The 23,825-nt window shown below is 36.9% G+C and overlaps 1 protein-coding gene across 2 annotated transcripts in view; it reads right to left on the bottom strand.

The window, feature by feature from the left end:
- Positions 1–264: 264 nt before the first annotated feature.
- The window catches only part of pkn1a (protein kinase N1a), a 63,409-nt gene continuing 39,848 nt past the window's right edge, over positions 265–23,825 (bottom strand). For both annotated transcript variants that reach the window (XM_028017913.1, XM_028017912.1), the window contains exons 6-23: positions 18,971–19,116; positions 17,720–17,933; positions 15,923–16,117; positions 14,934–15,043; positions 14,675–14,818; positions 14,496–14,571; positions 11,567–11,702; positions 11,214–11,340; positions 10,912–10,991; positions 10,682–10,754; positions 9,511–9,602; positions 9,092–9,268; positions 7,850–7,912; positions 6,234–6,310; positions 6,007–6,149; positions 4,760–4,867; positions 3,626–3,706; positions 265–2,090 (exon numbers count right to left, since the gene is read on the bottom strand). In XM_028017913.1, coding sequence (XP_027873714.1) covers positions 1,887–2,090; positions 3,626–3,706; positions 4,760–4,867; positions 6,007–6,149; positions 6,234–6,310; positions 7,850–7,912; positions 9,092–9,268; positions 9,511–9,602; positions 10,682–10,754; positions 10,912–10,991; positions 11,214–11,340; positions 11,567–11,702; positions 14,496–14,571; positions 14,675–14,818; positions 14,934–15,043; positions 15,923–16,117; positions 17,720–17,933; positions 18,971–19,116 — 2,246 coding nt within the window. In that variant the 3' untranslated portion in view covers positions 265–1,886. The remainder of the gene's footprint in view (positions 2,091–3,625; positions 3,707–4,759; positions 4,868–6,006; positions 6,150–6,233; positions 6,311–7,849; positions 7,913–9,091; positions 9,269–9,510; positions 9,603–10,681; positions 10,755–10,911; positions 10,992–11,213; positions 11,341–11,566; positions 11,703–14,495; positions 14,572–14,674; positions 14,819–14,933; positions 15,044–15,922; positions 16,118–17,719; positions 17,934–18,970; positions 19,117–23,825) is intronic.

A 23,825-nucleotide genomic window follows, 5' to 3' on the forward strand; every position in this document is an offset into this window, starting at 1 on the left:
CCAATAACTGATAGTCATCCAGGACAAAATATTTCTATCCTTACTGTAAAATATTGAATGATCCAGAAGTGTTTATGTTCTGATTATTTCTGGGTTGTGTATTATTGCTGTAAATTTATTATTTATTCCTCAGCGTTGAGCTTCATCATACTAACAAGAGATTTCAGTTTGTTTCTGCTTTTACTCTCAATAAAGACATTTAAATATTAAAAATAAAAGTGAAAATGATGAAACCAATAAACAGACATATTGTTCCCTGCAGGATTTCTTTATAAAAGATGTAATTTTATTTGTTTTATGGTACTTCTTCATTGTACGCAAGGAAAATCCACACAATCATACAGTTTCAAAACAAACTACTCCTGTACTCTAAATGTCTTTTATAAAATGGGATCAATTGTTGTTAGTACAAGTATTCCTCTGTTGTACTCTCATGGGGCCATTTATGAAGAAATGTATTATAGCGACGTCTGCTGCACAAAGAAAAGGTTTGTTATCCTTATGACTATGATATCAACTAGTCTTATCCTGGGAAAAAACAAGTGTGCAACCATTGAGCTTAAAGATTTAATGCTCCTGGATGAAATGGCTTATTTTATGTAAAACAGGGGTGTCCAAACATTTGCAACATGAGCCAGAATCCCAAAATTGATCTTACATTTTCCTGACTTGAAGCGCAAAATAAGTAAATTTTTTTTATATGCTCAACAAATTAAACATTAATTAAACAAAGTGGCAACTTTTTGTCATAATAAATGGTGGATAGTTTCTGAAATTTTTGGCTTACTGGACCGAGAAACATTTGTTTTGTTTTTTTACAGTAAAAAGTTGCTGGATGTTTACAGCTACTTACGATGAAATAAAAATTTAAAATAAAATATGGCTAGTAAAATAACAATTCTTTCTGTCCAACATTTTCAATTAAAGACAAATTAAATTTGTGAAGGATTAAAAATGAATGAATGAAAAATTAATTAACAATGTGCTAAAAAATGACAAAAAGTTCCCACTAGAGGGTCAGGTTTGTTGCGTTCTCAGAGGGCCATACAAAATGGTTCCATGGGCCATAGATGGCCCTCGAGCCACACTTTGGACACCCCTGATGTAGAAGACACTTTGGTAAAATGTAGTTTATAGGTAACAACATGATGCATTACAGTTTAGTGTTTTCCTTTGCTAACCTGTGTGCAGTATAGCTTTAATGCTGACTTCTGAGTGTTTTTCTGCTACACTTTTAAATTACATCTACCGATCAAAGTACGTAATTAAAAAAAAAAAGAAAAATGTGCTGGATGCTGAATAATGCACAAATGAAGCATTAAATACAACTTATTTGCAAATTACAGACATAAAATCAAAGCAGCACAGTTTTAAAAAGATGTTTGTGGACATCAGAATAATCCACTGCAGTGGTTTTCTTTATACCCCATAAATCACCAAATTTTGAGCACAGACTCTCTGTTTTTCTTTTACCACTGCACACTTTTTAAATCAGTTTACAAAGGGTGACAAAACACACACAAGTAAAAATGTAAGGCATTGGTTTGAGAGGCCACGGAGAAAACCCTAAACAGTCAATGGTACACAAACCAATCAGAGGCCAGCGTTTTCTTTCTGGTGTACGCCGACTGATGAAGATTTTTACGTTTATGTTTCTTTGTTGTAACGAAGCGTCTAAGCCCAACAACTACCTGCCCTGGCTCTGATTTAGTCAGATCACTATCTTTAAAAAGCAGACACACCAAACTCTCCTCAGTCTCTTCGTTCATTCACAGTGTAATTAATAGCAGACGAGAGCTCGTATCGTCTGGCGGGAGGCTGAATCTTCGACGAAGCCTTTAAAAATACCCAACATTCCTTCCTCAGAGGCCCACGGTTTCGGTAAATTAGCAGAGGTCCGAGACGTAATCGAAGTCTCTGAAGCTCTCCTGGTCTCTGCGGGAGAGCGAGCGTGCCTCGCGGGGCGGCGTCAGCGCCGGAGGCTCCGTGGTGAACTCCTCGTCGAAGTTGCTGACGTCTTCCTTGCTGCGAATAGACGGGACGAAGGGAGGGGGAACCTTCCTCTGCAGCAGCGCCTCCCAGTCCACGTTCTGGATGGACAGGAACACAGAAATGATCTGTTTTTGGTTGTTTTTTTGTTTTTTTAAAAAGGCAGACTGGATGTGATTTCAAACGATTTTTAAATGGTAAATGGATTGAACTCGTATAGAGTTTTTTCAATCATTTTGACCACCCAAAGTGCTTTACAGTAGTCACATTCACACACACATTTACACACCGATATGCAGTTCGGTAGGCAATTTGGGGTTAAGTGCTTCGCCCAGGGGCACATCGACACGTGGCAGGAAGAAGCTGGAATCGAACCTACAACCTTAAGATCATAAGATAACCACTCCACCCACAGATCCACAGTCACCAGGATTTGTACACTTTTCCCCACAGTAAAATCAGAGAGGCACCAATCCCATATCAATATCTGTATCAGTTCTGATATTGGAAAACAAAATCTAGACCGATCCATAAGGGCAGATCTATTCAATCTAATTCTATGCTTTGTGCTCTGAGTGACATCATGCTTTATTATTAATTGTCCATCTGGTTTGCTGCAGTTAATTTTTTACATAGTTGACCAAAGTAGTCAACATATTGTTTTTGTCAGTTTCAGCTTCTTTATTATTTACTTCATATAAATAATACTCCTGGTTGCACTGAATTAACAAGTTAAAACTGAGTTGTTTTTACATATTTGGACAAGTTTCTGAAGCTATTACTGTATTTAAATGTGTTCTGGTGCAAAGTCAAAGAAATTTCTAATTCAGTATATTTATGTCTGCGTTTAAAAACGAAGCGTTCAAAGTTAATTCAGCGATGTTTCTCTGTCTCAGATCAGTACCAATCCGATACCAAATCTAAGGTATCTGTATCATTATCGAAAGTGAAAAAAGTGGGTCGATGTAAACCACCGTAAAATTTGAGAACTTTTCAAGCATTTTCAAGGTAAGTTTTCAAATTTTGGCAGCACCATAGTTTGGAGATGGAAACAATACAAACGAATTAAAAAAAGACAGTTTCAATCCACTGTTATGTGGCAAAATGTATTACTAATATCAATGTCTTGTGACAGTATTCTACATTAGACAGCAGGGATAAAATAAAATATAACTAAATTTATGTTTTGAAATATCTCTCACATCTTACAAACCTGACAGGCCAAAGAACAAAAAACCCCTCACTAATTTAACAAAGAAATCCCCCAATTTTAGTAACATTGTTAAACGCATAAAATATAAGCCGACCATTATTTCAGTTACACAGATCAATAAGTAACAGAGATTAGGACCAATAAAAATTTATTTCATTGTAACAATTCAAACAAATCATGTTAAGGTAAATTACCTTCCTGCTTAAATTAAATATAATAGACAAAGGAAGTCACAAAAAACTCTAAAATATTTTCTTGGTAAGTTTTCTGGCAAATAAAATGTAATTATTTTTGGTAATTCCAACTGATCTAAAACAAGAAAAGTTTAATCTAATTTAACTTCAGACAGTGAAGAAATTTTTTTGTCTTTTTATTAAGTAACCGAGACAAACTGTATTTTAGTGACGACTCAATCGTACTTACTCTAAAAAACGGCTGCTTCTTCACCTCCTCTGCATCCTTCTCTCCAGATCCCAGCCTTCTGTCTGGATTCCTCCTCAACAGCTGCACACAAACACCAACAAATTACCAGGAGTTTATTCCACTAATCAGCTGTGCTAATCCATGTAGCTTACATATGTTGTCATGCGGCAACTAGAAACTTTTAACGCATTTTATTGGGATTCTATGAAACAGATCAACACAAAGTAAAGTAGTGCAGCATTATTAAGGGTTGATATTTGCTGTACGTTCTAAAATATGCTTCGAAGAGCATCTGTGTGTAAATTTCCAAGTCGTTTGCAGCTAATGCACTTGAATATTTTATGCAATCCCCTTTATCTACCTCAAAACAGTCAGCCCCTCCAGAATTTAGAGATTTTTGTGATTTTTTTGCAATTTCTGACCTATTATACAAATATTAGCAAGAAATGTTCCTTTAAATCCCTGTTAAAATCAACAAATAAAAGAAAAAAACCTGAGGAAAAAAAACAAGTAGGTTGGACACAAATATTTATATTTTTAAAGAACTTAAATTTCCAGAGTTTTATTACTCACCACATCAATCACCAACCATAAGAGGCATCATGGCTGAGACAGCAGTGTAGTAAAAGTTAAAGTAAGTCACTTAATGTTTTTTTTGGTTTTTTTTAACCATTTCTGCAAAAAAAAAAGAAATTGCAATAAACCATGCTTTATTTATTTTAATTGCAATATTTACTCTATAAATTTATATATATTTTTGGTTTTGCTGTTGGTACTTGTAGATAATATTTTGCTATATTTACAAGCTAATGTTATATTTTTCACTTTTAGTCTCTTTTATAAAGTAGCATTCATGCAGACAGCGAAGTAAGTTTTTCAGGGAAACATGTTTTTATTGTGAACATGACAAATACTGAACCTGAGATTTTTGACTTTAACAGGATTTTGGAAAACACACATTGCCCTTCATCTTTACAATTGTTTACACCTAAATATTCTATATAAAACGCTAAGATTTTTGGGTGTAATGTGAAAAATTAAAGGCTCTAAACACTTTTATGAGACACTCAGCTTTTTGTATGGAAATAAAGTCTTTATTGTGTATGCCGAAGACGACAGGAACAATATTCTTACTCGTCTCATGATGCCAATGGCCTCAGTGGAGAGGAAGCGGGGGTAGCGGACTTCATCATTCACAATGCTGTCGAACACCTCCTCTTCATCATCACCAGGGAAGGGAGACTACAGAACAAACACAAATACTGTGAAACAATTTATGTCCAATCCATCTAAGAGATTTGGGACAAAATGTGCAAAATTTCAAGACAGTTCTGGAAAACAGTTAAATAAATTTGGTTAAAAAAAATAAAAAATTTTAAAAAAGCATCTAGGACAAAAATGACTCCAAGTTCCTAGCAGTGGCACTAAATGCTAAGCTATGATAAATCAAAGTGACTCCATGAATAAAGCTTTCAGATCTGAGAGGAAAAAAAACTGGTCAGAACTCAGCAGCAGGAAATATCACTAATTCAGGACTTGATGTCGATAATTTAAGCAGCTGGACCCGATCATCAAAAAAGTCAAAGTCAAAAGCCTTTTATTGTCATTGAGGCTACAGAACAACGAGATGCACACATGTAAAATAAGCCTATCAGACGCCAATCTAAGAATATGTTCACACTGCAGCCTGAAGTGACCCAAATCCGATTTTCTTTTTTTTTTTTTTTTTTTACCTTAATGCAACCTGGATCTGATCTTTTTATGGCAGTTTGAACAACACAAATAAAAAATTTTTTAATGCGACCCAGTCTACTTTGATATGTGGTCCTAAATCCAATAGTTATCTGAACGTCATTGATGCTCGACAAATTTCACTATTCCGTTTCCTGAAACGCGCTAGCGCGAAGAAAAAAACAACAACCTTGTCAGGTTTTTCTGACGATTAAGATGCTAATGTGCTGGTTCCGGTCGTACGACAACCTCAAAATAGCAAGATACGCTCCACCATTAGCATCGACGTGTACTTCCGCAAACTCAGCACTTCTTCTTCTGCTACTTTTTTTTTATGGCGGTTGGCAAAACAATAAGCACGCTCTCTATGTGTCACTGGCGTTATTGCGCCCTCTGCTGCTCACGCAGGACACTTTCATGTCATTTGCAGTTTACACGGGAGATCACAAACATCCGCGCAAATAATAAACAAACAAGTAAATAAATAAATAAAATTTTGCAAAAAAGAGAAAAAAAATTAGATTTTTATCACTGATATGGAAAGACTCTTGTTAAAAATCTATAAGTTTGGTTCTAAATACCGACTGAAATCCTTTAGGCAGCCATTTTTCTGCCTTTATAAATCTGTGAAACACAACCCCAGTCCTCACCTCTCCCACCAACATTTCATAGATGAGAACCCCGAGTCCCCACCAGTCCACGGCTCTGGTGTAAGACGTATCCGTGAGGACCTCTGGGGCCAAAAACTCAGGGGTCCCACAGAACGTGCTTGTGCGGTCCCCGTAGCCCATTCCTGCCAAAAGAAGCAAACAAAACAAACGGTTTCTGTGAGCCGGCGAAAAGTAAGAACCTACCACTCTGCATCATCTATACCCACCTTCTTTGCAAAGCCCAAAGTCAGCAATCTTTACGTAACCATCCATGTCTAGCAGCAGGTTGTCGAGCTTGAGGTCTCTGCGAGCAACAAGAAATGTAAGTGAGATGCGTCTTTACCATCATAAAGTACGTAAAAATATTTCAGAGTATGTTTTCATTCTGGCACTTTAACTTAGGCCTGTCCAAATTTTTTGCAATGAGCCAGAATCTCAAAGTTGAAAACACACTTATATTTGTGTCCGTTCCCTTCTTCCCTGCTCAGTGCGAGTATCAAAGCTTTGTATTTATTTTTAAACTGGTTGATGCGTGGGCATTGTTTTAGTTCCACATTCATTTCATTCCATTGTCCAGTTACAGTGATACAAAAGCTTTTAATAGTTGTTCGGACGCTACATATTTTGAAATTCAGAGTTCCCCTTAAGTTGTACCCACCCCCTCTTTCATAAAACATTTCCTGAAGATGTTTAGGTAACAGATCATAACGAATTATATACATGAATAGTAGAGGTGTGCCGATCGATCGGCCACCGATCATAATCGGCCAATTTCCATGAAAAAGTGTATGATCGGTGATCGCCGATCACCGTCTCTTGTTGCCGATCACCAAAACAATCACCTGTATCTCACTTCGCAGCCTGCGTGTGCAGCTGATCTCTTCTTTCCTTCACACTGCGCAAGCGCGCAGCAACAAATCCTGTCGTGTGGAACTTTAACGCTCTGAGAGTGAATGGGGACGTTTGCGTGTTGCAGCGGAAAATTACCTCGGGGGTGAAGCGTGTCAAAATGCATCAACACAACCAATCTAATATGACATTTATAAAACAAGCACTTGACAGAGTTTGGCTACATCAAGGTTTAACGCAAGGAAAAAATTACATCTGGAGCAGCCAGATAGCAGGTAAAGCAGTATGCAACTACAAACATTCACCCGGATTAGCATCACGGTCAGAAAGCTAAAAAAAAAAAAAGACCCGACAAATAATTCAAGTCTTCGAGCTGGCGGTGTAAGACGCTGTTACTGCTGTCACTCGTGAACCGCCGCTACGCGCTACTGGTAGTAATATTTCACAGATCGGTCAACCTCCACCAGAGAGTGAACTCTTACACCGAATGTCTGCTTAAAGCTGCAGCAGGTAACTTAAAAAAAATGTTTAGATATGTATTAAAATATGTCTATTATGTCTAAATTAGGTGAACTTATAGCCAGATAATCTTTCCATTTTGCCAGATAACATAGTATCATTTATATCTAAACCGAAAAATTAACAGCCATTCCAAGTGATCAGCAAAGATCGGTGATCGGCATCATGGATGATCGTTATCGGAATCGGCAGCAAAAAACCTGATTGGAGCATCCTTAATGAATAGTACAGTTCGATATTTCACAATGTCCTACAATTTTAAGAAATTGGACTTAAAAGATTTATGTGTGTAAGAAAACGAGCATCGTGTATTACTCTGACGGCTCTCTTTAGAAGTACTGTTAGTGGTTGTAATTAGAACTGATTTAGAGACGGAAGATACTTCGTGGACAATGCTGCAGGTGTTAGAAGAGTCAGTAGCTCATGTTCTCACCAATGTAAAGATCAAATGTCTGTTTGAGTGACTTTCACTCACCTGTACACAATCTTATGGTCATGAAGGAACTGAAGTCCAAGTACCACACAGGCAGCGTAAAATCTGAAACCAAAGGAGCAACGTAAGGAACTGAGATGAAATCTTTAAAGAATGGAAGTCAGTCACCATACTTTCTGCATGATCGGACACACAACTGCAACAAACAATTATTTTAGTAGCTGATTATTTTGGCGATTAATTGATTAATCGTATGTAGAAATTGACACATTCTACTGATTTTTCACTGAACCACTAAAGTTTTGTTTATGAAATATTTAAAATACATGAAAAGATGCAAATGAACAAATACTTAAATATCTTTTCAATGTAAGAAAATAAATATTTTGTTGCCTAAAATGCAATAACATAGTATTCTATTAGTGGATATAATTTTGAAATCTTAAATGCAAAATGTTAATTTGTTTTTGTAAACTTTTGGCTTAATTACTGCTCTGTATTGTTCTTTCGGCAAAATACCTTTTTTGAGTCTAGTTAGTGATTAATCGATTACTAAATTAGTTGCTTATTTTTCATTTAGATTCAATCTAAAATCTATAAAAACAGGATAAGAGACTGTACAGTAAATATACAAGAAAAATATTTTGTAGTTATTAAAATTATTTAACATTAACACCTATGGTCTATGTTAAGTTTATCTTAGCAAAAGCAAAAATATTTAATTTATTCATATAAATGAGGTCTGAATTCTTAGTTTGTCCCTAATTAAGAGGATTAAAATATTATCATTTTGTAATTAATAATATTTTTTACTCCCTCCTTCAAAATATGTTGTTGCGGTATTGGAAAATGGTATCAGGTGTTGAATATTTTTGCTCTGCATCGGTATCATGACAGCCCTAGTTTACAGTAAAGATATTTTTTCTGGTTGACTCGAAATAAAAAAAGAGAACTAGCTGCATGTTTTGTGTTTATGTTAATCAGTTCTGGCTAAAGCTCCTAAGCAGATCCACAGACTATAAAACAGTTTCTACAAAGCAGTGATTATTAGAACTTTATCTGTAGAAAGCTTTGTGGTCTAATATGTAAAATATACAATACTCCAATGCAATACTCTGTATCCATTCCTTCTTTAAAATGTGGGTAATGCCTTTTTTCAGTTAAATAAGTCAACAAAATGTGGAATATTGCACTAAAATACCAGAAACAACTTAATTCTGGTTGGAAAGCAGGTTTGTCTTTCTGAAACAAACACACACACGCACACACACAGGCATCACGTACACGGCTCTCGGCTCTGTGAAGACGTCGGTGTGGATGTGCATCATCAGGTCGCCTCCCGCCGTGTACTCCATGACGAAGCAAACATGCTCCGGCGTTTGGAAGCATGCAAACAGGTTGACCAGGAAGGGATGGTGAGACATGTTCACGATCTCAAAGATGCGCTTCTCACACATCAGGCTGGCAGCGAAAAAAAACGAAAGGGATTAAAACAATAGGAGAAAGTTGAATTACACAAAGAATTACAGAGAACTGCTTTATTTTGGTCGATGAGATTCTGAGACTCAGATGAAAGATGAGCTGTTTTTATTAAGTCAGGACAAAGCACACAGAGCTGTGTGTCTAAAGGAGATCTAAACCTTTTTGATCAAACACAACTGGCACATTGTCACGGTTGAGGCATAAACACACCACACACACACCTTTCCACCTCATCCCGAGCGATTATGTCTCCTTTCTTCAGGGCTTTGATGGCGTACATTGTGCCTGTCTTCCTGTACTCTGACAGCAGCACCTGCAGACACACAAACACATTTTGTTTCATGGGAGGAACACCAAAAAAACTTTCAACTAATCCTGTTTGTAGGTTTATGTATTCTGATGATTCTCATAGGTTTCATTAAATGTTAATAGAGATTTTTGAACAATAAATGTCTCATTTGCATTTTAAAAACAAACAACTGCCAAATAATGTCCTAAATTTTTGTGGAGTAGATAAATAGTCTGTTAATTAAGCAGAAATATATCCATGCAAATCTTCTGCATTTTTCTTCTCAGATGGACATTAATTTAATTTATTATGACAAAAAGTTTGATTTATTGTGTCATGGTAAAATTCCGTTGTTGATGGTAAGTAAAAACCAAAACTGACAATATCATTGGAAATTTTATTTTTCTGATTTACTCTATTGTTCCACAAATGTGTGTATAAATATCAGTAAATTTAGAAATATGATTAAATGCAGTGACTGTGAGATGTTTTCGGCACACAGTAAATAAGATGCACACAATAACTGCATTTAATTAACTCATAAATTTCAGAATTTATAACGTTTTTTTAAATGGAAAAATTAATAACATTTCAAATTAAATGCATTTAGTGACACAAATAACACATTTTCTTAAATAAGTGACATCTTGAAGAAGCCTGTTTCAAATTAAAACTTTCAAGAATATTTGAGCTTGTACTATAAATGCTGTGCCATAGCATTACCTAAAAATGAAGCAATAAGGAAATTTTCATTCAAATTCTTTATTGTTATCACAATAGTACAAGAAAAAAAGTAAATCTCCATGTAAAAAACCCAATAAAATTGAGATTAATCTCAGAAAAAAACCATGTAATTTTTTTAAATTAACAAGTCAAACATTTTTGACTTTTCAAACTCAGAAATTTCCAAAAGTAAAAATTTACGATGTTTTTTCTAAAAAATTTCTGATTCTTTTGGCATAAATTAACTCCTCCTTCTATTTCTATCTCCAATACGCCGTCGTACAATAGTACCACAAAATATCACAATGAAATTCTGAGTCCATATAGCCATACCTTTAAGCTAAAGAAAGAGAAAGAAAAGTACATTTGTGACGCTGTACCTTCCCAAAGTGTCCCCTTCCCAGCACAGCAATGAGCTTGAAGTCCTGAATGGACAGAGGTCCTTTCTTTTGCCTAAGAACAACAAATGGAAAAAATTTAAAACACAAGGCTGCAAGAAAGCACAAACTCCACTGCACGTAAAAGAAACAAACCAAACATCCACTTTGGAAACTGCAGCTCATATTAAAGAGTTAAATGCACCCCGGGTTGTGTTTTAGTGTGTTTGTACCTGCTAGCAGGTGGGGTTCGGGCAGGGGACTCGGGGATTTGGTCTTGGGGAGAGAGGGACTCGATGACTGCCGGGTGATCCTTTAGGAGAACGTTAGGAAACAGACATAAAGGACAAAAAACATGCCAAGACAGAGGTGAGAACGCACAATGGAAGACGAGGGACAAGGCTCGGAGGTAACTGTGCTGCGTTTGCATCCACACTGAGTGTTTATCAGTTGGTGGAGGGACAGCCTTTGTTTTGTTTTCTAAATCATAAAATAAGACTGAAAGTGCAAATTTTAGAAATCCCTGATCACACACCTCCCCTACATCCCGGTTTTCCTCTTTCTCTGCCTGCCTCACTGGAGTGAGAGTGTCCGTTTCTCTCTTGAAATCTCCTCTTATCGGAGAGTCGTTGTCCAGACTCAATTTCTCCACTGAGATCTCCCTGAAAGTTTCACACGGACATGACGACAAGCCGACAGGATGTTGGCATGACAACGGACAGACACGGAACAAAACACAACAGGAGCATTAGACACAGGGCCGTGAAAGCATCGCAATCAGTCACAGGAGAAAGGATCAAGGAAAGGTTTCATGTCCGCATCGAGCCGCAGCCGTCTGGAGCGTCTGACCTGAATGGTGAACAGAAATATGGAAAACTCTCGTCTCACCCAGAGCTCAGAGTCAGGCTGTGAGCATTGGGACTGTAGGTTCCCGAGTTGTTCACGGTGGGAATTGCGTTTCGGAGCAACCTGACCCAGGTCCCGATGTCCACGTTCATCTGACGCGCCCGGAGGAACGCCTTGCCTGGAGGAACAAACAGGAAGAGCCATTATCGTCTCACAAATTGTAATGTTTGAACATGTCTGGGAAATAAAATTACATTAAATTACTTTAGTTTTCATTTTATTCAGCTTTGAATATCTTTTCTGTAACTCAGTTAGCATTTTATTTTTGTTTGATACATCCATATGAACCCATCATTTTGAAATGGTAAGAAATTTACAAGTGACTTTTCATTAAGGTGCTCTGGTCATGTAAATCTTAAAACAAACACACACAAAAATTACATATTACCCTGAACACACCATCTCTGTTGTGAAACATGGTGGTGGCAGCATCATGCTGTGGGGATGATGCTAAATAAAGGGGAGCCTGAGAAGAAAACCCTTCATAAGCTATAGTAGACTTAAAACAGGGCCGGATCCTGTCGCAATAAGTAATTAATCACTTAATCACATGATAAATTGAAATGTTCTTGATAATTTCCATTCTAATTAATATTTCTTGAGGGAAGATTTTATTCAAGAGACATAATAATCCACTTAATTTATGGTTTCAGGTGTGAGTGGGATTTATTTTTGTATTTATTGTTTTTTATTTTGGATATTTAAAATATCTTCTAGTTCCAGTGTAAAGTGATCTTTATTAAATCAAAGTTTATTGGTGTTTGAGAAGCCGAATTTCCATTATTATGCCGTAATCAACTAAAAATGGTCTCACAACAATATAATTGTTTATAATTGCAATAGTTACAGGGACAGTTTATTGTCCAGCAAAATTTGTGACAGGCCTGCGAGCAGGGTTTTCCTTCCAGAAGGAGAACAACTGCTGCAGAGGATAAATACAAATGCACTCCATACTTGTGGAGTATTATGGTCACTGTATATAAAATATATAAAATATATTGGCCATGTAGAAGCAAGTTTCTACCTAAAAACTCAGAAATTTCTACTTTAATTTAGCATTCAAACAAGACAAAAAATGATGACAAAGTCTTAAAAATTGTTAGAACTTTACAATTTAGTTTTAATATTGAAATGTTGTTGTTTTTTTAAATCATGGAAAATTATATTTTTTCTTGCAAATTTATGACTTGTCCACATAAGAGCATAGCCAATATTTTTCTTGTTTGTAAATATGTGAAATTAATCTATAAACTTTCAGATTTTTGGCAGAAATTTACTCCTCCGTGACTGAATTTTTCGCCTCTAAATCTATAATGGTCTTGACACTTTGTGGTAGAACAACAGTTAAAACTCCAGTAAAATCCACTGATGTTTGTAAAGTGTTTTATAAAGTGTAAAATGGTTTAATGGGTCTGAATACTTTTGAAAGGTGCTTTAAACCAGAAGAAAAACCACACAACCTCTCTAAATGAGCATTGCATGACTTCAACACTAGAGGGTGCTGTGGCACCAAAGAGAACAAAACTAACAGTTCTAGTGGCTGTGAGGCCACGTGTGTGACTCTCCTTCAACTTTTCACAGCTTTAAAACAAATAATAATTTTAAAAAAAACATACACCTTGCCGATGTTTTAAAAACACTTTTTCATGTTCTATTTTTATTTTTGCAACAAAGTGCTGTTAGAATTATAAGCACAAAATGCTACAGAGATCCAACAAATCAACTCTTCAATATAAAATTTAAGACATTTCACGAGTTGGTGGACTATTTTCTGCAAGTTATATTTAAAACACAAAAAGGTATATTACAAACACATTTGCAAAAAAGATTTATTAAAAGAGATGACATTTGTAGTCAGAAATTTGAGATTTTGTAGATTAAAATAAAGTTAGAACAGACAAATGGAACATGTTTGTGTTTGGGGAAAAATCTGTTTGAAATCAAAGAGATTACATACATTTTAACTTCTAAGAAAATAATTAATTATTCTATCTAAGTATAAGGACAGTAACATAATATATCTTTTTTGTTTCTTTATGTGGTGTTTTTTGTTTAAGGATGTATCTACGGCTCTGGAAAAAACCCCCAAAAAACTCCTGGTTATTCCTCCAAATATTGATTTCTGAACTCTTCCTGATTGAAACATTAATATTGTTGTTTCTAAATTAATATGAACTTGTTTTCTTTGCATTATTAGATGTCTGAAAGCACTGCATCTTTTTTGTTATTGTGACCTTTTTTCATTTTCTGCAAAGACATGTCAGTAGTTCATAAAATAAAAGAACAATGTTTATTTTACTCAATCATGTACCTATAAAGAATCAAAGAAACTCATCATTTTAAGTTACCTCTTAATTTTTCCCAGAGCTGTAGATGGATGGTTGATATTTATGGTACATAGGGTGACCATATTTTACTTTGGGAAAATCAGGACAACCTGCAGCGGGGGGGTCTAAAAGCGGGGAAACTCCATACATTTGCGCTTTGGCATGTTGTTGGCGTACTGACAGCCACGCTATCTATCTTCTGATTAAGAACAGGGCTGTCCGCACTGACGCGGCTCAGGGATTACGTGACACGCAGCGCCGTGCGCAGTGCCCTAGTGCCTGTAAATTTAATGGTCCAATGAAGGAAATTTTAAAAAACCGGACATTTCCTCACTTTCTAAAAAAAACCGGGACGCCCGGGAGAGGACGTGAAATACGGAAATGTCCCGGGAAATACGGACGTTTGGTCACCCTAATGGTACAATGACTTTTGGGAGAAGGGTTAGTCTCTCAAAAGAGTATTTTTTCTTCCAACTACTCCTTTTCATTCAAAACTTTTGTTTATATCAACATGCGACATGTTCATTTTAAGCTGTATTTGAATGAAATGGACAAATAAATTAATGTTGAGTCTTTTCTCCCACCTTGCTGCTTTGAAAAGATTTTCTTTTGTCTTTGTAGGCGAGGAACTCTCTCAATGACCGGGTTAAAGAAGGTCACCTGCAAACGGTGGACGAACATAGACAGCATAGATGACAGCTTGTAGGTAATTAGCACTGGATAGGTTTTGGTAATCAGAGCATGAAGGCAATGATGGGCGTACCTCGGCCAGCAGCAGGCCCTGAGGCTCCAGCTCCAGCTGGACTCGGTGTTTCTGGTTGTCCAGGAACTCCTCCAGCTTCAGGTACTTCAGGGCACAAAGTGAGCGATAATCCTTCCAGTAAACTGCGATCTCCAACTCTCTTGACTAAAACATACATACTTGTTTTACTTATTGCTACTTTTACGGTTTATATGCTCATGTACAGACTTTTGGAAGTGTGTGTGTGTGTGTGTGTGTGTGTGTGTGTGTGTGTGCTGACCCTTTCCAGCTCTACAGTGAAGGTCTGATCCCAGGCCTGCTCTCCTACAGTCCTCCACGCCGTCTGTCCGACCACGGTATTGTCCAACTTCAGCACCGCGCTCACCTCAGCTATGAACAACAGAAATTATTTGTTCTATGAGACAAATTATATATTGGTTTTAAGAAAACTTGCACCTAACTTTGCCTCCATTGGTGGAAATGGCATAAAAATGGGCCACATTGTGTATTTTGTGGCAAATTTTAGTTTTATTATAGCTAAAGAGAGCAAACTGAGTCCCTTAGGCCTTTTTCATCCCTATTTCCCCGATTATAACACATTAATAAATATAAAGCTGCAAGTAACGATTATTTTAGTCATCAATTAATCTATTCTGATGATTAATTGAGTAAAAAAAAACTGGCACATTCCACCGATTTTTAGAAATACAGTATATTAAAAGCTGCAAACAAGTAATTAAATTCCCTTTTTAAATAATAAAATAAACATTATATCGCTTAAAATGCAATAACAGCATTCCCTTGGTGAAAGTTTGATCAAAAGAAGCATCTGTAGCTAAAATATACTCCAAACATCAACATGTAAAAAGCTTGTACCTTAGTACAATAAAGACAAAACTAACATACAAATACCTTTTCTGAAAGAATTGGAAGCTTTTTTTTAGTAAATAATTCCTCAATATTGATGAAAAAGTGCTAGTTATAAGCGAAATAATCTGCCAGTGGAACAAAATATTTTCCCATATTATAAGTTAAAATGTCTTGATATCACTTAGAACTTGTACTTAAAGAATTATTGACTTAAAACAAGCCTGCTCTAATTAATAGCATTAATTTGAAGAATGGAAAGAACATGTTAATTAGTTGGAGCAGGAAATGAAGGTTAAAACTATCATTTTAAAAATATTTTGGAACAAATATCTCCCTGCAGACATTGCAGCATCTGGATTAAAGCATAAAACACCTCCTGAAATCAAGAGTAATGCTTACAGGAGAGTTCCTCCGTCTTGCTGGGCGTCTTTCCGCTGACAGAGCCGCTGCGTCCGTACAGTCCCTTGCTGCCTCTCATGAAGGACTTGGTGTCTCCAGGGCTGTAGCACGGCAGCGTGACAGATGTCCCTTTACTGCGACCTGGGACAACCTCCAACAATCCAACGCAGCCCAGCAGCTGCACCTGCAGGGTGCCTGAGGACAGAGAGAAAACAGCACAGGTAACAAACGACTACAGGTCAGAGCACAGCAGGTCAAACAAACAATCATGCTAGTCCCAACTGGTAGCTTTTTATTCACATAGACAAGCATGTGAACTGCAAATTGGATTTCTCCATTTTTTCACACAACTGTGGTTTTTATAGACTCCAATTTAATGTTAACTTGGACAGATTTTGGGGGACTGTTATGGAGGCGAGTCAGTGCCTCTGTAGATACAAGAAAATCAGCCGCTGAGTACTTGCTTGATGAGGGCATTTGAGAAATTATAATATCTATTGATTGTCACATAACTGATGACTGTATGTCGCTTATATTAGGGATGCACTGATTGCAATTCTTTGGCTGATCACAGGTTACCGATCTTTTAAAAAGCCAAATCTGGCCAAAATCTGCCAACACCAATTTTGGCCAATAATTTTTTTTGTCTGAATTGTTGTTCAATATAGTAAGAAAGTTGTTGAAGTAGCAACAGAATGGCAACTATTGTTAACTGCAAACGCGCAGAAATGACCTGGCGGGCCAGTCTATCAATAAAACCTTTCTCATGGCAGATCAGAGGACAGTGGTTGATTGCAAAAGTAGATACAATCTACTTCTGTAAAGTAAGAATCGTCCGATCACCCAAAATAAAAAAATAACTAAAATGAAAAAATCAACATTGATAAATCGGCTGGCCAATAAATCGGCGCAACCCTAGTTTTTATGATTTAATGCACTTTTAAACTGCCCTGCTGCTGAAATGTGCTATAAAATATACTTGACTTAAATTTCCACTAAAAAACTCAGGAATTTCTACGTTAATTTAGCGTATGTATAAGAAACATGGACATTCTTTGATGTCAAAAAGGTGTAAATTTGCAAGAAATAAATGTAAATTTTCCACCAATATTTTTACCAAATTAACATCAACAAATTATCCGACACTGTAAAGTCAGAAATTTGCATAATTTTTTTAAAATTAAGATTATAATGTCAGAAATTTACAACATAATTGGTCACGAGATGCGCATCTGGATATTTTCCAAAGTGGTCCATCTGGGCTCTTTTCCTGTATCAGAACTACATTTCCTGGGTCCAGACCCGCCATAAACGCCTCTAATAGGAACCAGAATGCACGCCTGAGACAAGAGAAGAAGAAGCTCTAACATGGCCGCATCGGGTCAGCACCCTGGACGACGAGATCAAGAGCCTGGATTCAAACATTTTTACCGGAAAACATCCAGATGTTAAGCTCCTGAATTTACCACTTTAACCTTGGAGGACTTCTGGCAGTTTTGGTCAAAAATATTTGACTTTATAATGTAAAAAAATATTCCACTTATAATACTGTAAGTTTTTATTGTTATTCATAAAAAAATTATTTTTACAACATGAAAGGATATCCAAAATTTTAGTCATAAATGTGTGAAAACAACCAAGATATTTCTGAATTATTTTGGTGAAAATGTACTCCTCCATGATCAGATTTTTTTAATTATCTACATCGGCTCTAATAATCCATAGTAGGATCTTGGAATTTCACTTTCCAAATGGAAAAACCCTCAATGTCCCTGTATTTATTAAGTGTTTGCCTACCAGTGAGAGGAGAGGGCTTGTTCAGGGTGCTATATTGGTTCTGCAGATAGGGGGCGCCGTGGCGGGAGCTGAAGGCCGGTGAGGAGGCCAGAACCAGTTCCTCCTTGATGATGCTGGCCTTTGGATGGTCCTCTGGCAGTTCTGCTAAGCGCTGGTCCAAGGAGTCCCTGAGGAGGTCCAGCCGCTGAGATGCTTCACTGAGACGGGACTGAGCCTGGAATCAGCACAGTACCAAATGTCAGAACTCTAGCTTGTTAGGCAATGAAGGTGGCATTCACACCGGCCTTGCTTAGTCCGCTTTAATCAAACTCTAGGTTGTTTCCTTAGAAAGTCCAGTTCGTTTGGGGAGGTGTGAATGCGCAGCTGAACTCTGATGGAACAAACAAGTGAACTCTTATGCTCCTAAAAACCTCGGTTTCGGTTCGGTTCACATGAAATCTGGCACAGTTCAAATGCAAATGCCATCCGATCTAAAAGCAGCAAGCGGACTAGAGCGCACGGCATCCTGGATAAATAAAAACTAAACAAACGTGCAAATCTAGCACTAGCAGGAGAAACAGCTCGTGTTTTTTGGTCAAAAACAAAAGAGAAATTCTACAACTATAACAGTGTTTTAGGGCCATCGAAGATAGAAAAAAAGGAGGAGTAAATTTCTGCCATATACTAGAAAAAGACTAAGATTTTGAGATTAATTTCTGTAATTTTCTAGAGAAAAACTTGGAAATTTCTGAGGTTGAAAAGTCTCACGTTTGCTAGAAAAAAATTAGAATATTCAAAAACCTGCTAAAAAAAAGTCCCTCAAATTTCAAGGTTGATGTCAGAAATTTCTAGGAAAACAAAGGGAAATTTCTAAGTTTCAAAAGTAAAATAACTAAATCTGCAAAAGAACTTGTTTAATTAGTTTGGATTGTTTGACACAGTGCAGTGACAAATGTAGCCAATGTAACAAATGTTTCAATTCTGGTTTCCAATCATAACGAGTCCACCAGGTGTGAAAACACCCTAAATGGCCTTTCAGGTGGTAAGGTCCATTACATAATAGTATCAAAAACAGAAATGATCTAAATAAACACCTGAAGAGACAAATTAACACATTTAAAAAACCTTAAAACACAAGATGGAAGAGTGCAGAGCATGTTTTCTTTGAAGGAACCAATGCAAAGACTTGAAACTGTGTCAGCTACACGTCACAGACGCAGCTCAGCGCAGAGCTAGCTTTGATGTGTGCGAGCTGAAACTCTTTGGTCCCACCTCAGACATCGCCTTCTTGTCCTGAACCTTGTTGGCCCCGAGGAGACGCAGGACGTTTTTGGCCCCCTCGGCGACAGCGTGCTCCACCCTGTAGTGATGTCTCAGCTCTTCGATGCGCAGCTCCACCCCACAGAGGTCGTGGCTACCTGTGAGACCAAACAGCAGTGACAACAGTCACCAACTTCAGTTTCACATGAGGCGCCTCATCAGTCGGATGTTCAAGGCTCTCTGCATTGCAGTGAACTCCCCTGTGGATCCCGAGTTTGGTTAATGGCTTAATGCATGTTGTACATTACATGAGAGTAAGAGAGCAAAGACATTAAGGCGTCTGATGGAACATAACCAACATTAAACTCCAACCACTAATTGCTAAGAGAAGCACAACTTAAACAGCAAATGGAGCAACTAAAACCCTCTCATGTCTCTACAACTCCAGTATTGTGTAACTGAATAATTGTGACAAAACATGAAGGATTTGATCATTTATTTAAACAACTTGGTTCTATTAAAAAAATGTAACATCTCAAAAATATAATTCACTCTAAACCAGAGGTCTGCAACCCGTGGCTCCACAGTCGCATGTGACCCTCCACGGTGACTCCTCTTGATTAATCAGAATCCTAAAATGTAATGGTAATTTTAAAAATAGTGTCCTTAGGAGCTTAAAACCAAATTTTAAAGTGAAAATCCAGAGGGGAAAAAAAAATCTGAATTTTGAGAATAAATTTACAATTCTGATATTAAAGTCAGAATTAAAATTTTTAATTCTGTTCTGAGTAAAGAATTCTCAGAATTTCTTTCTCAGCATTCTGTGCCAAAAGTCCTGATTCTGTGAAAAAGTCTGAATTTCGCAATTAAAACAAAAATTCAGAGGCTCAAGTCTGAATTCTGAGATAACAAACTTTGTAATTCTTAGAATAAAGAGAAAATTCTGAGCAAAAAAGTCCAAATTCTGAGATTCAAGTCCAAATTCTGATAGAAAAAATGTTGGAATTCTGAGATTAAAGAGAAAATTTTGAGCAAAAAAGTCACATTTCTGAGATTCAAGTCCAAATTCCGAGAAAAAAAAGAGTCAGATTTAAAAAAAATTTTTATTTGGGTCTCTAATCCTCTTCCATAGTATGTAGCAAATTTGCTTTTGTAGTATTTTAGTGTATTTTTTACCCCAACTGTTCCAGAAGAAGGCAAAGTATTGCAGTTGTCATGCAGAGCAGGGCATTTCCATTTACCCCTGACTCTGAGCCACTGGCTATTTATTTCACCACAGGGATGTAATGAAGTACTAATGGAAGCCCGGGTAATGCAGAAATGAGGAGTGGCGCTCTCAGGTGCACAGTCAAAACACTGTTGTGCACCTTCACTTGAGAAACAGACACAGGATCAGATCCAATCGCACCCATGAAGCAAATTCCCAGCTAAGTGGAAAGCTTAATGGCACAACAGGCAATAAACTCAATGGAGCAGAAGAAAGGTGGGAGATAAGCAACAAACAGGGTAATTAACCTATAACAAGGTGAGTTTGACTTTCAAAATCCAGATTAGGTTTCTGAAGATCAGCTTTTCAAAGCCTTGTCAGAGACGAGACAAGAGAGGAAGGAGAGAAGGTGGTAGAGGAAAGCAATGTGGGTCCTTTCATCTCCAAATAAGGTGTTGCGCCTGGAGCTCAGACCCGGCTAGACGGGGTGTGGTGCCTGAAAACGGTGTGTGTACTGCACACAACTCAGGCCCAGGATGGTGTAAATACGACAGACAGAACCTGCCTCTCCAGCTAGAGGAAAAACAAAAAAATTTTAATGCAATGTTGCCAAATCCCACAGAAGTTTCTGATGTGTGAAAAGTATTTGAGGTCAAACATGGAGGTCTTTCTCTCTCTAGTGAGCGTGCCACACACACAGAATGACCTCTAAGTAGAGCAGGAAAGTGTCTCATACAAGTGTTCACACCCCAGTCTTTATTTCAGACCAACACAAACCTCAATGTATTTTAATGGAATAAATCGAAACGATTACTCGTGATTAATCGCTTATTGAAATAATCGTCAACTAAATTATGAATCAATTAATCATTAACTGGAGTATACAGACTCAAAAAATGTCCAAATGCTTAAACTACATTCTGACAGCAACAATTAACCAAATAAATTACAAAAATATATATGTTTTGCACTTAAGATAAAAACCCAAAACTCCTCAAGTAGCATAGTTTTAGTTTCACCTGGTTCAGATTCTGTAAAAATAAAAATTTAAAAATAATCTTATTATGCACCCTTTGCTATCCATTAATTGGTTAATCCAAAAATAAACAGATTAACAAACCTACAATGTATTGATGTTAAGTCAAGCAAAAATGGTTGAGCTTTTCACATGTTTATGTTAGATATATTTTTTAGCTGCAGATGCAGTGTTTGCTACAAATTATGAAGGATTATTACATTTTAAGCAAAGAAAAGTACATTTTCTTCCTTTTTTAAAAAGAAAATTTATATACCGGTATTTATTTATTTGTATCTTTTACTTCATTTCAAAACTTTTATAAAATAGGATTAAATAAATAAAAATTCAGACTGTGACAATTTTTAAAAATCCGATTAACTGATTAATGCGTCAGAATAATCGATTACTAAAATAATTGTTAGTTGCAGCCCTATGGTAAACCCACACAAAGCAAAATGGAAGAAAACTTTAACAAAGGCATTCCCACTGATTAACTTCAGACAGTGAGAAAAAAAAAGTTTTTTATTGGATGCATGAAAATATCTGGTTTCAAATTTAGACTTTTAATCAAGCATTTTATTACAAAACTGTGCAGTTTGAATATAAACACATTTCAACAACTTGATACACAAATCAAGCACTTTCCAAACCTTGAAAACACCTATTTGAAATTAAAATATGAATCCTAGAGTTCAATGATCTTAACTACACATTAATTCAAAAGGAAAACCGGTAAACAAATTCCTTCAAATACTCAGATTACCCAGATTGTTCAATATTAGAGAACAACGCTAAAGATGAAACAAAATATCTGTTCAACTCTGCCCTGCAGAAATGGAAATAATTCCTCACATCATCAAAAACCCTGCAGGTTTTCCACATGAAGGACATGGATGAATAAAGCATGCCCTTAAAAGGCCTCCAGTAATCTCTACTTGCACCTAAAAAGACACTCTCAGCAGCCGTCGGCTCCCTCACTCTGACATCAGCAGAAAAGTCCAGATTCCCCGTAAAATCTGGGATTTTTCTCCTTTTCTGTCCTGTTTTATTCTCTAAAAACCTCCTGGGTTCTGGATGACCCTCATCAATCTTCTCTTATTTCCAGCAGAAGGACTTAAATGTCCATCGGCTTCCTCTTGCCAGCAGTGAACAGTCGTATTAAGTTTTTTACATGCTAAAGGGTAAAATCAGAAGGATATAATGGTTCAGACCCTGATTAATGTGCCAGGTGGGCGGCTTTTTGTTTTGCTCACTTCCATTTAAGGCCCACCTCACCTTCACGCAGAGCGAACGCTCTGCTGTGCCTCAACCTGAGCCCTCCTCTTCATCTTCCTCCGCACACACAACCAGCAGAGCCATGTGAGGACAGAGAGCGGGCCTCTTTTCATTGATCTGTTTATGCTGCTGTGTGTTCGCCGTGCTCAGGACGGAGCTGAAGAAAGCCAGGCTCCGGATCAAATGAGAAAATGAAGGTGAAAAAATAAAGAAATAAAAAAGAGCTGACCCGTCTCTGCCAGCTGACAACCGTCAGAAAGCAAAAACACTGAATTTACAAACCTATACAGCCTTGCAAATGTAATGCTGCTAAATATATTTGGTTTAAAACTGTTTTTGTTCAGCCACCTTTACAGCTGCTAGTTTTTTTTTGTTTGCGGCATGTTTTTAACAACTTCAAACATTTAGAGACTGAAATTTTTCTCCTGTTGTTTGAAAGCGGTTCAAGCTCAGTTTAGATTTATAGCCAGACCAGAAATATGGGCCGACTCGGGCCAAAATAATTTGTTGATGGTCGAATTCGTGCTTCTGTGGAAGACCAAACGAGAATGCACAACATAAAGTTGTGTTGATTTATTCATTATAGTCTAAATAAGAGTTGGCAGCTCATCCTCCTGAGGAAAGAAAGAAAGTACCGAGCAGAAGTTAACGCACCTCCAACCGGCTCCGTTCCCATCAATCACACATCCCAGAGGATTTACACAAGACTCACCCTGAGGTTGCAACGAGCGACAAAATGGAGCTTAAAGTTGTTAAAAGCTAAAAACAGGAAAAGCTACACATACTTTGCTTACTGAAATGATGGTCTAAAAATTAAATGAAAGAAGCAAAATTCTAATTAAAATAATTATTGAGGTTTATTTTCGGTTCACAATGTTTTAAGGCTCGATCTAAACTCTATTGAGATTGAGCAGAGAGTGTATGAACAGCAGCTCAAAGTGGTGCACAGATTGCTAATTTAATTTAGGTCTGAACTTTGACTAGGCCATTCTGACAGATAAATGTGTTTTGGTCTAAACCAGCACAGTTACAACTGGATGGTTGGCGTTATTCTCCTTCAGGAAGGTCAACCTCTGACCTCTGAGGATTGCTTTCTTTTAGTTTTCTTTCATTCATCGTGAGTTTAATGACTGATTTGTAAAGTATCAGAGTGTCCTATCTAAGTCTGATGTCATTTTTTAAAATTTGTCTCATCAAACCAGAGAGCATTTTTCGACATGTTGGTTGTGAAACAGGAGTTCTTGCTCTGAAAATGCACTCTTCCTTCTTTATTTAGGGGTGTCAGAATACAAACGGCACCCCTCCTTATCAAAATGTTACCTTCCTTTTCCTTCTACTTCATAATCTTATCCTCTCTAGTGTTGATC

This window comes from Xiphophorus couchianus, chromosome 5 (genome assembly GCF_001444195.1).
Source record: "Xiphophorus couchianus chromosome 5, X_couchianus-1.0, whole genome shotgun sequence".
NCBI classification, from domain to species: Eukaryota; Metazoa; Chordata; class Actinopteri; order Cyprinodontiformes; family Poeciliidae; genus Xiphophorus; species Xiphophorus couchianus.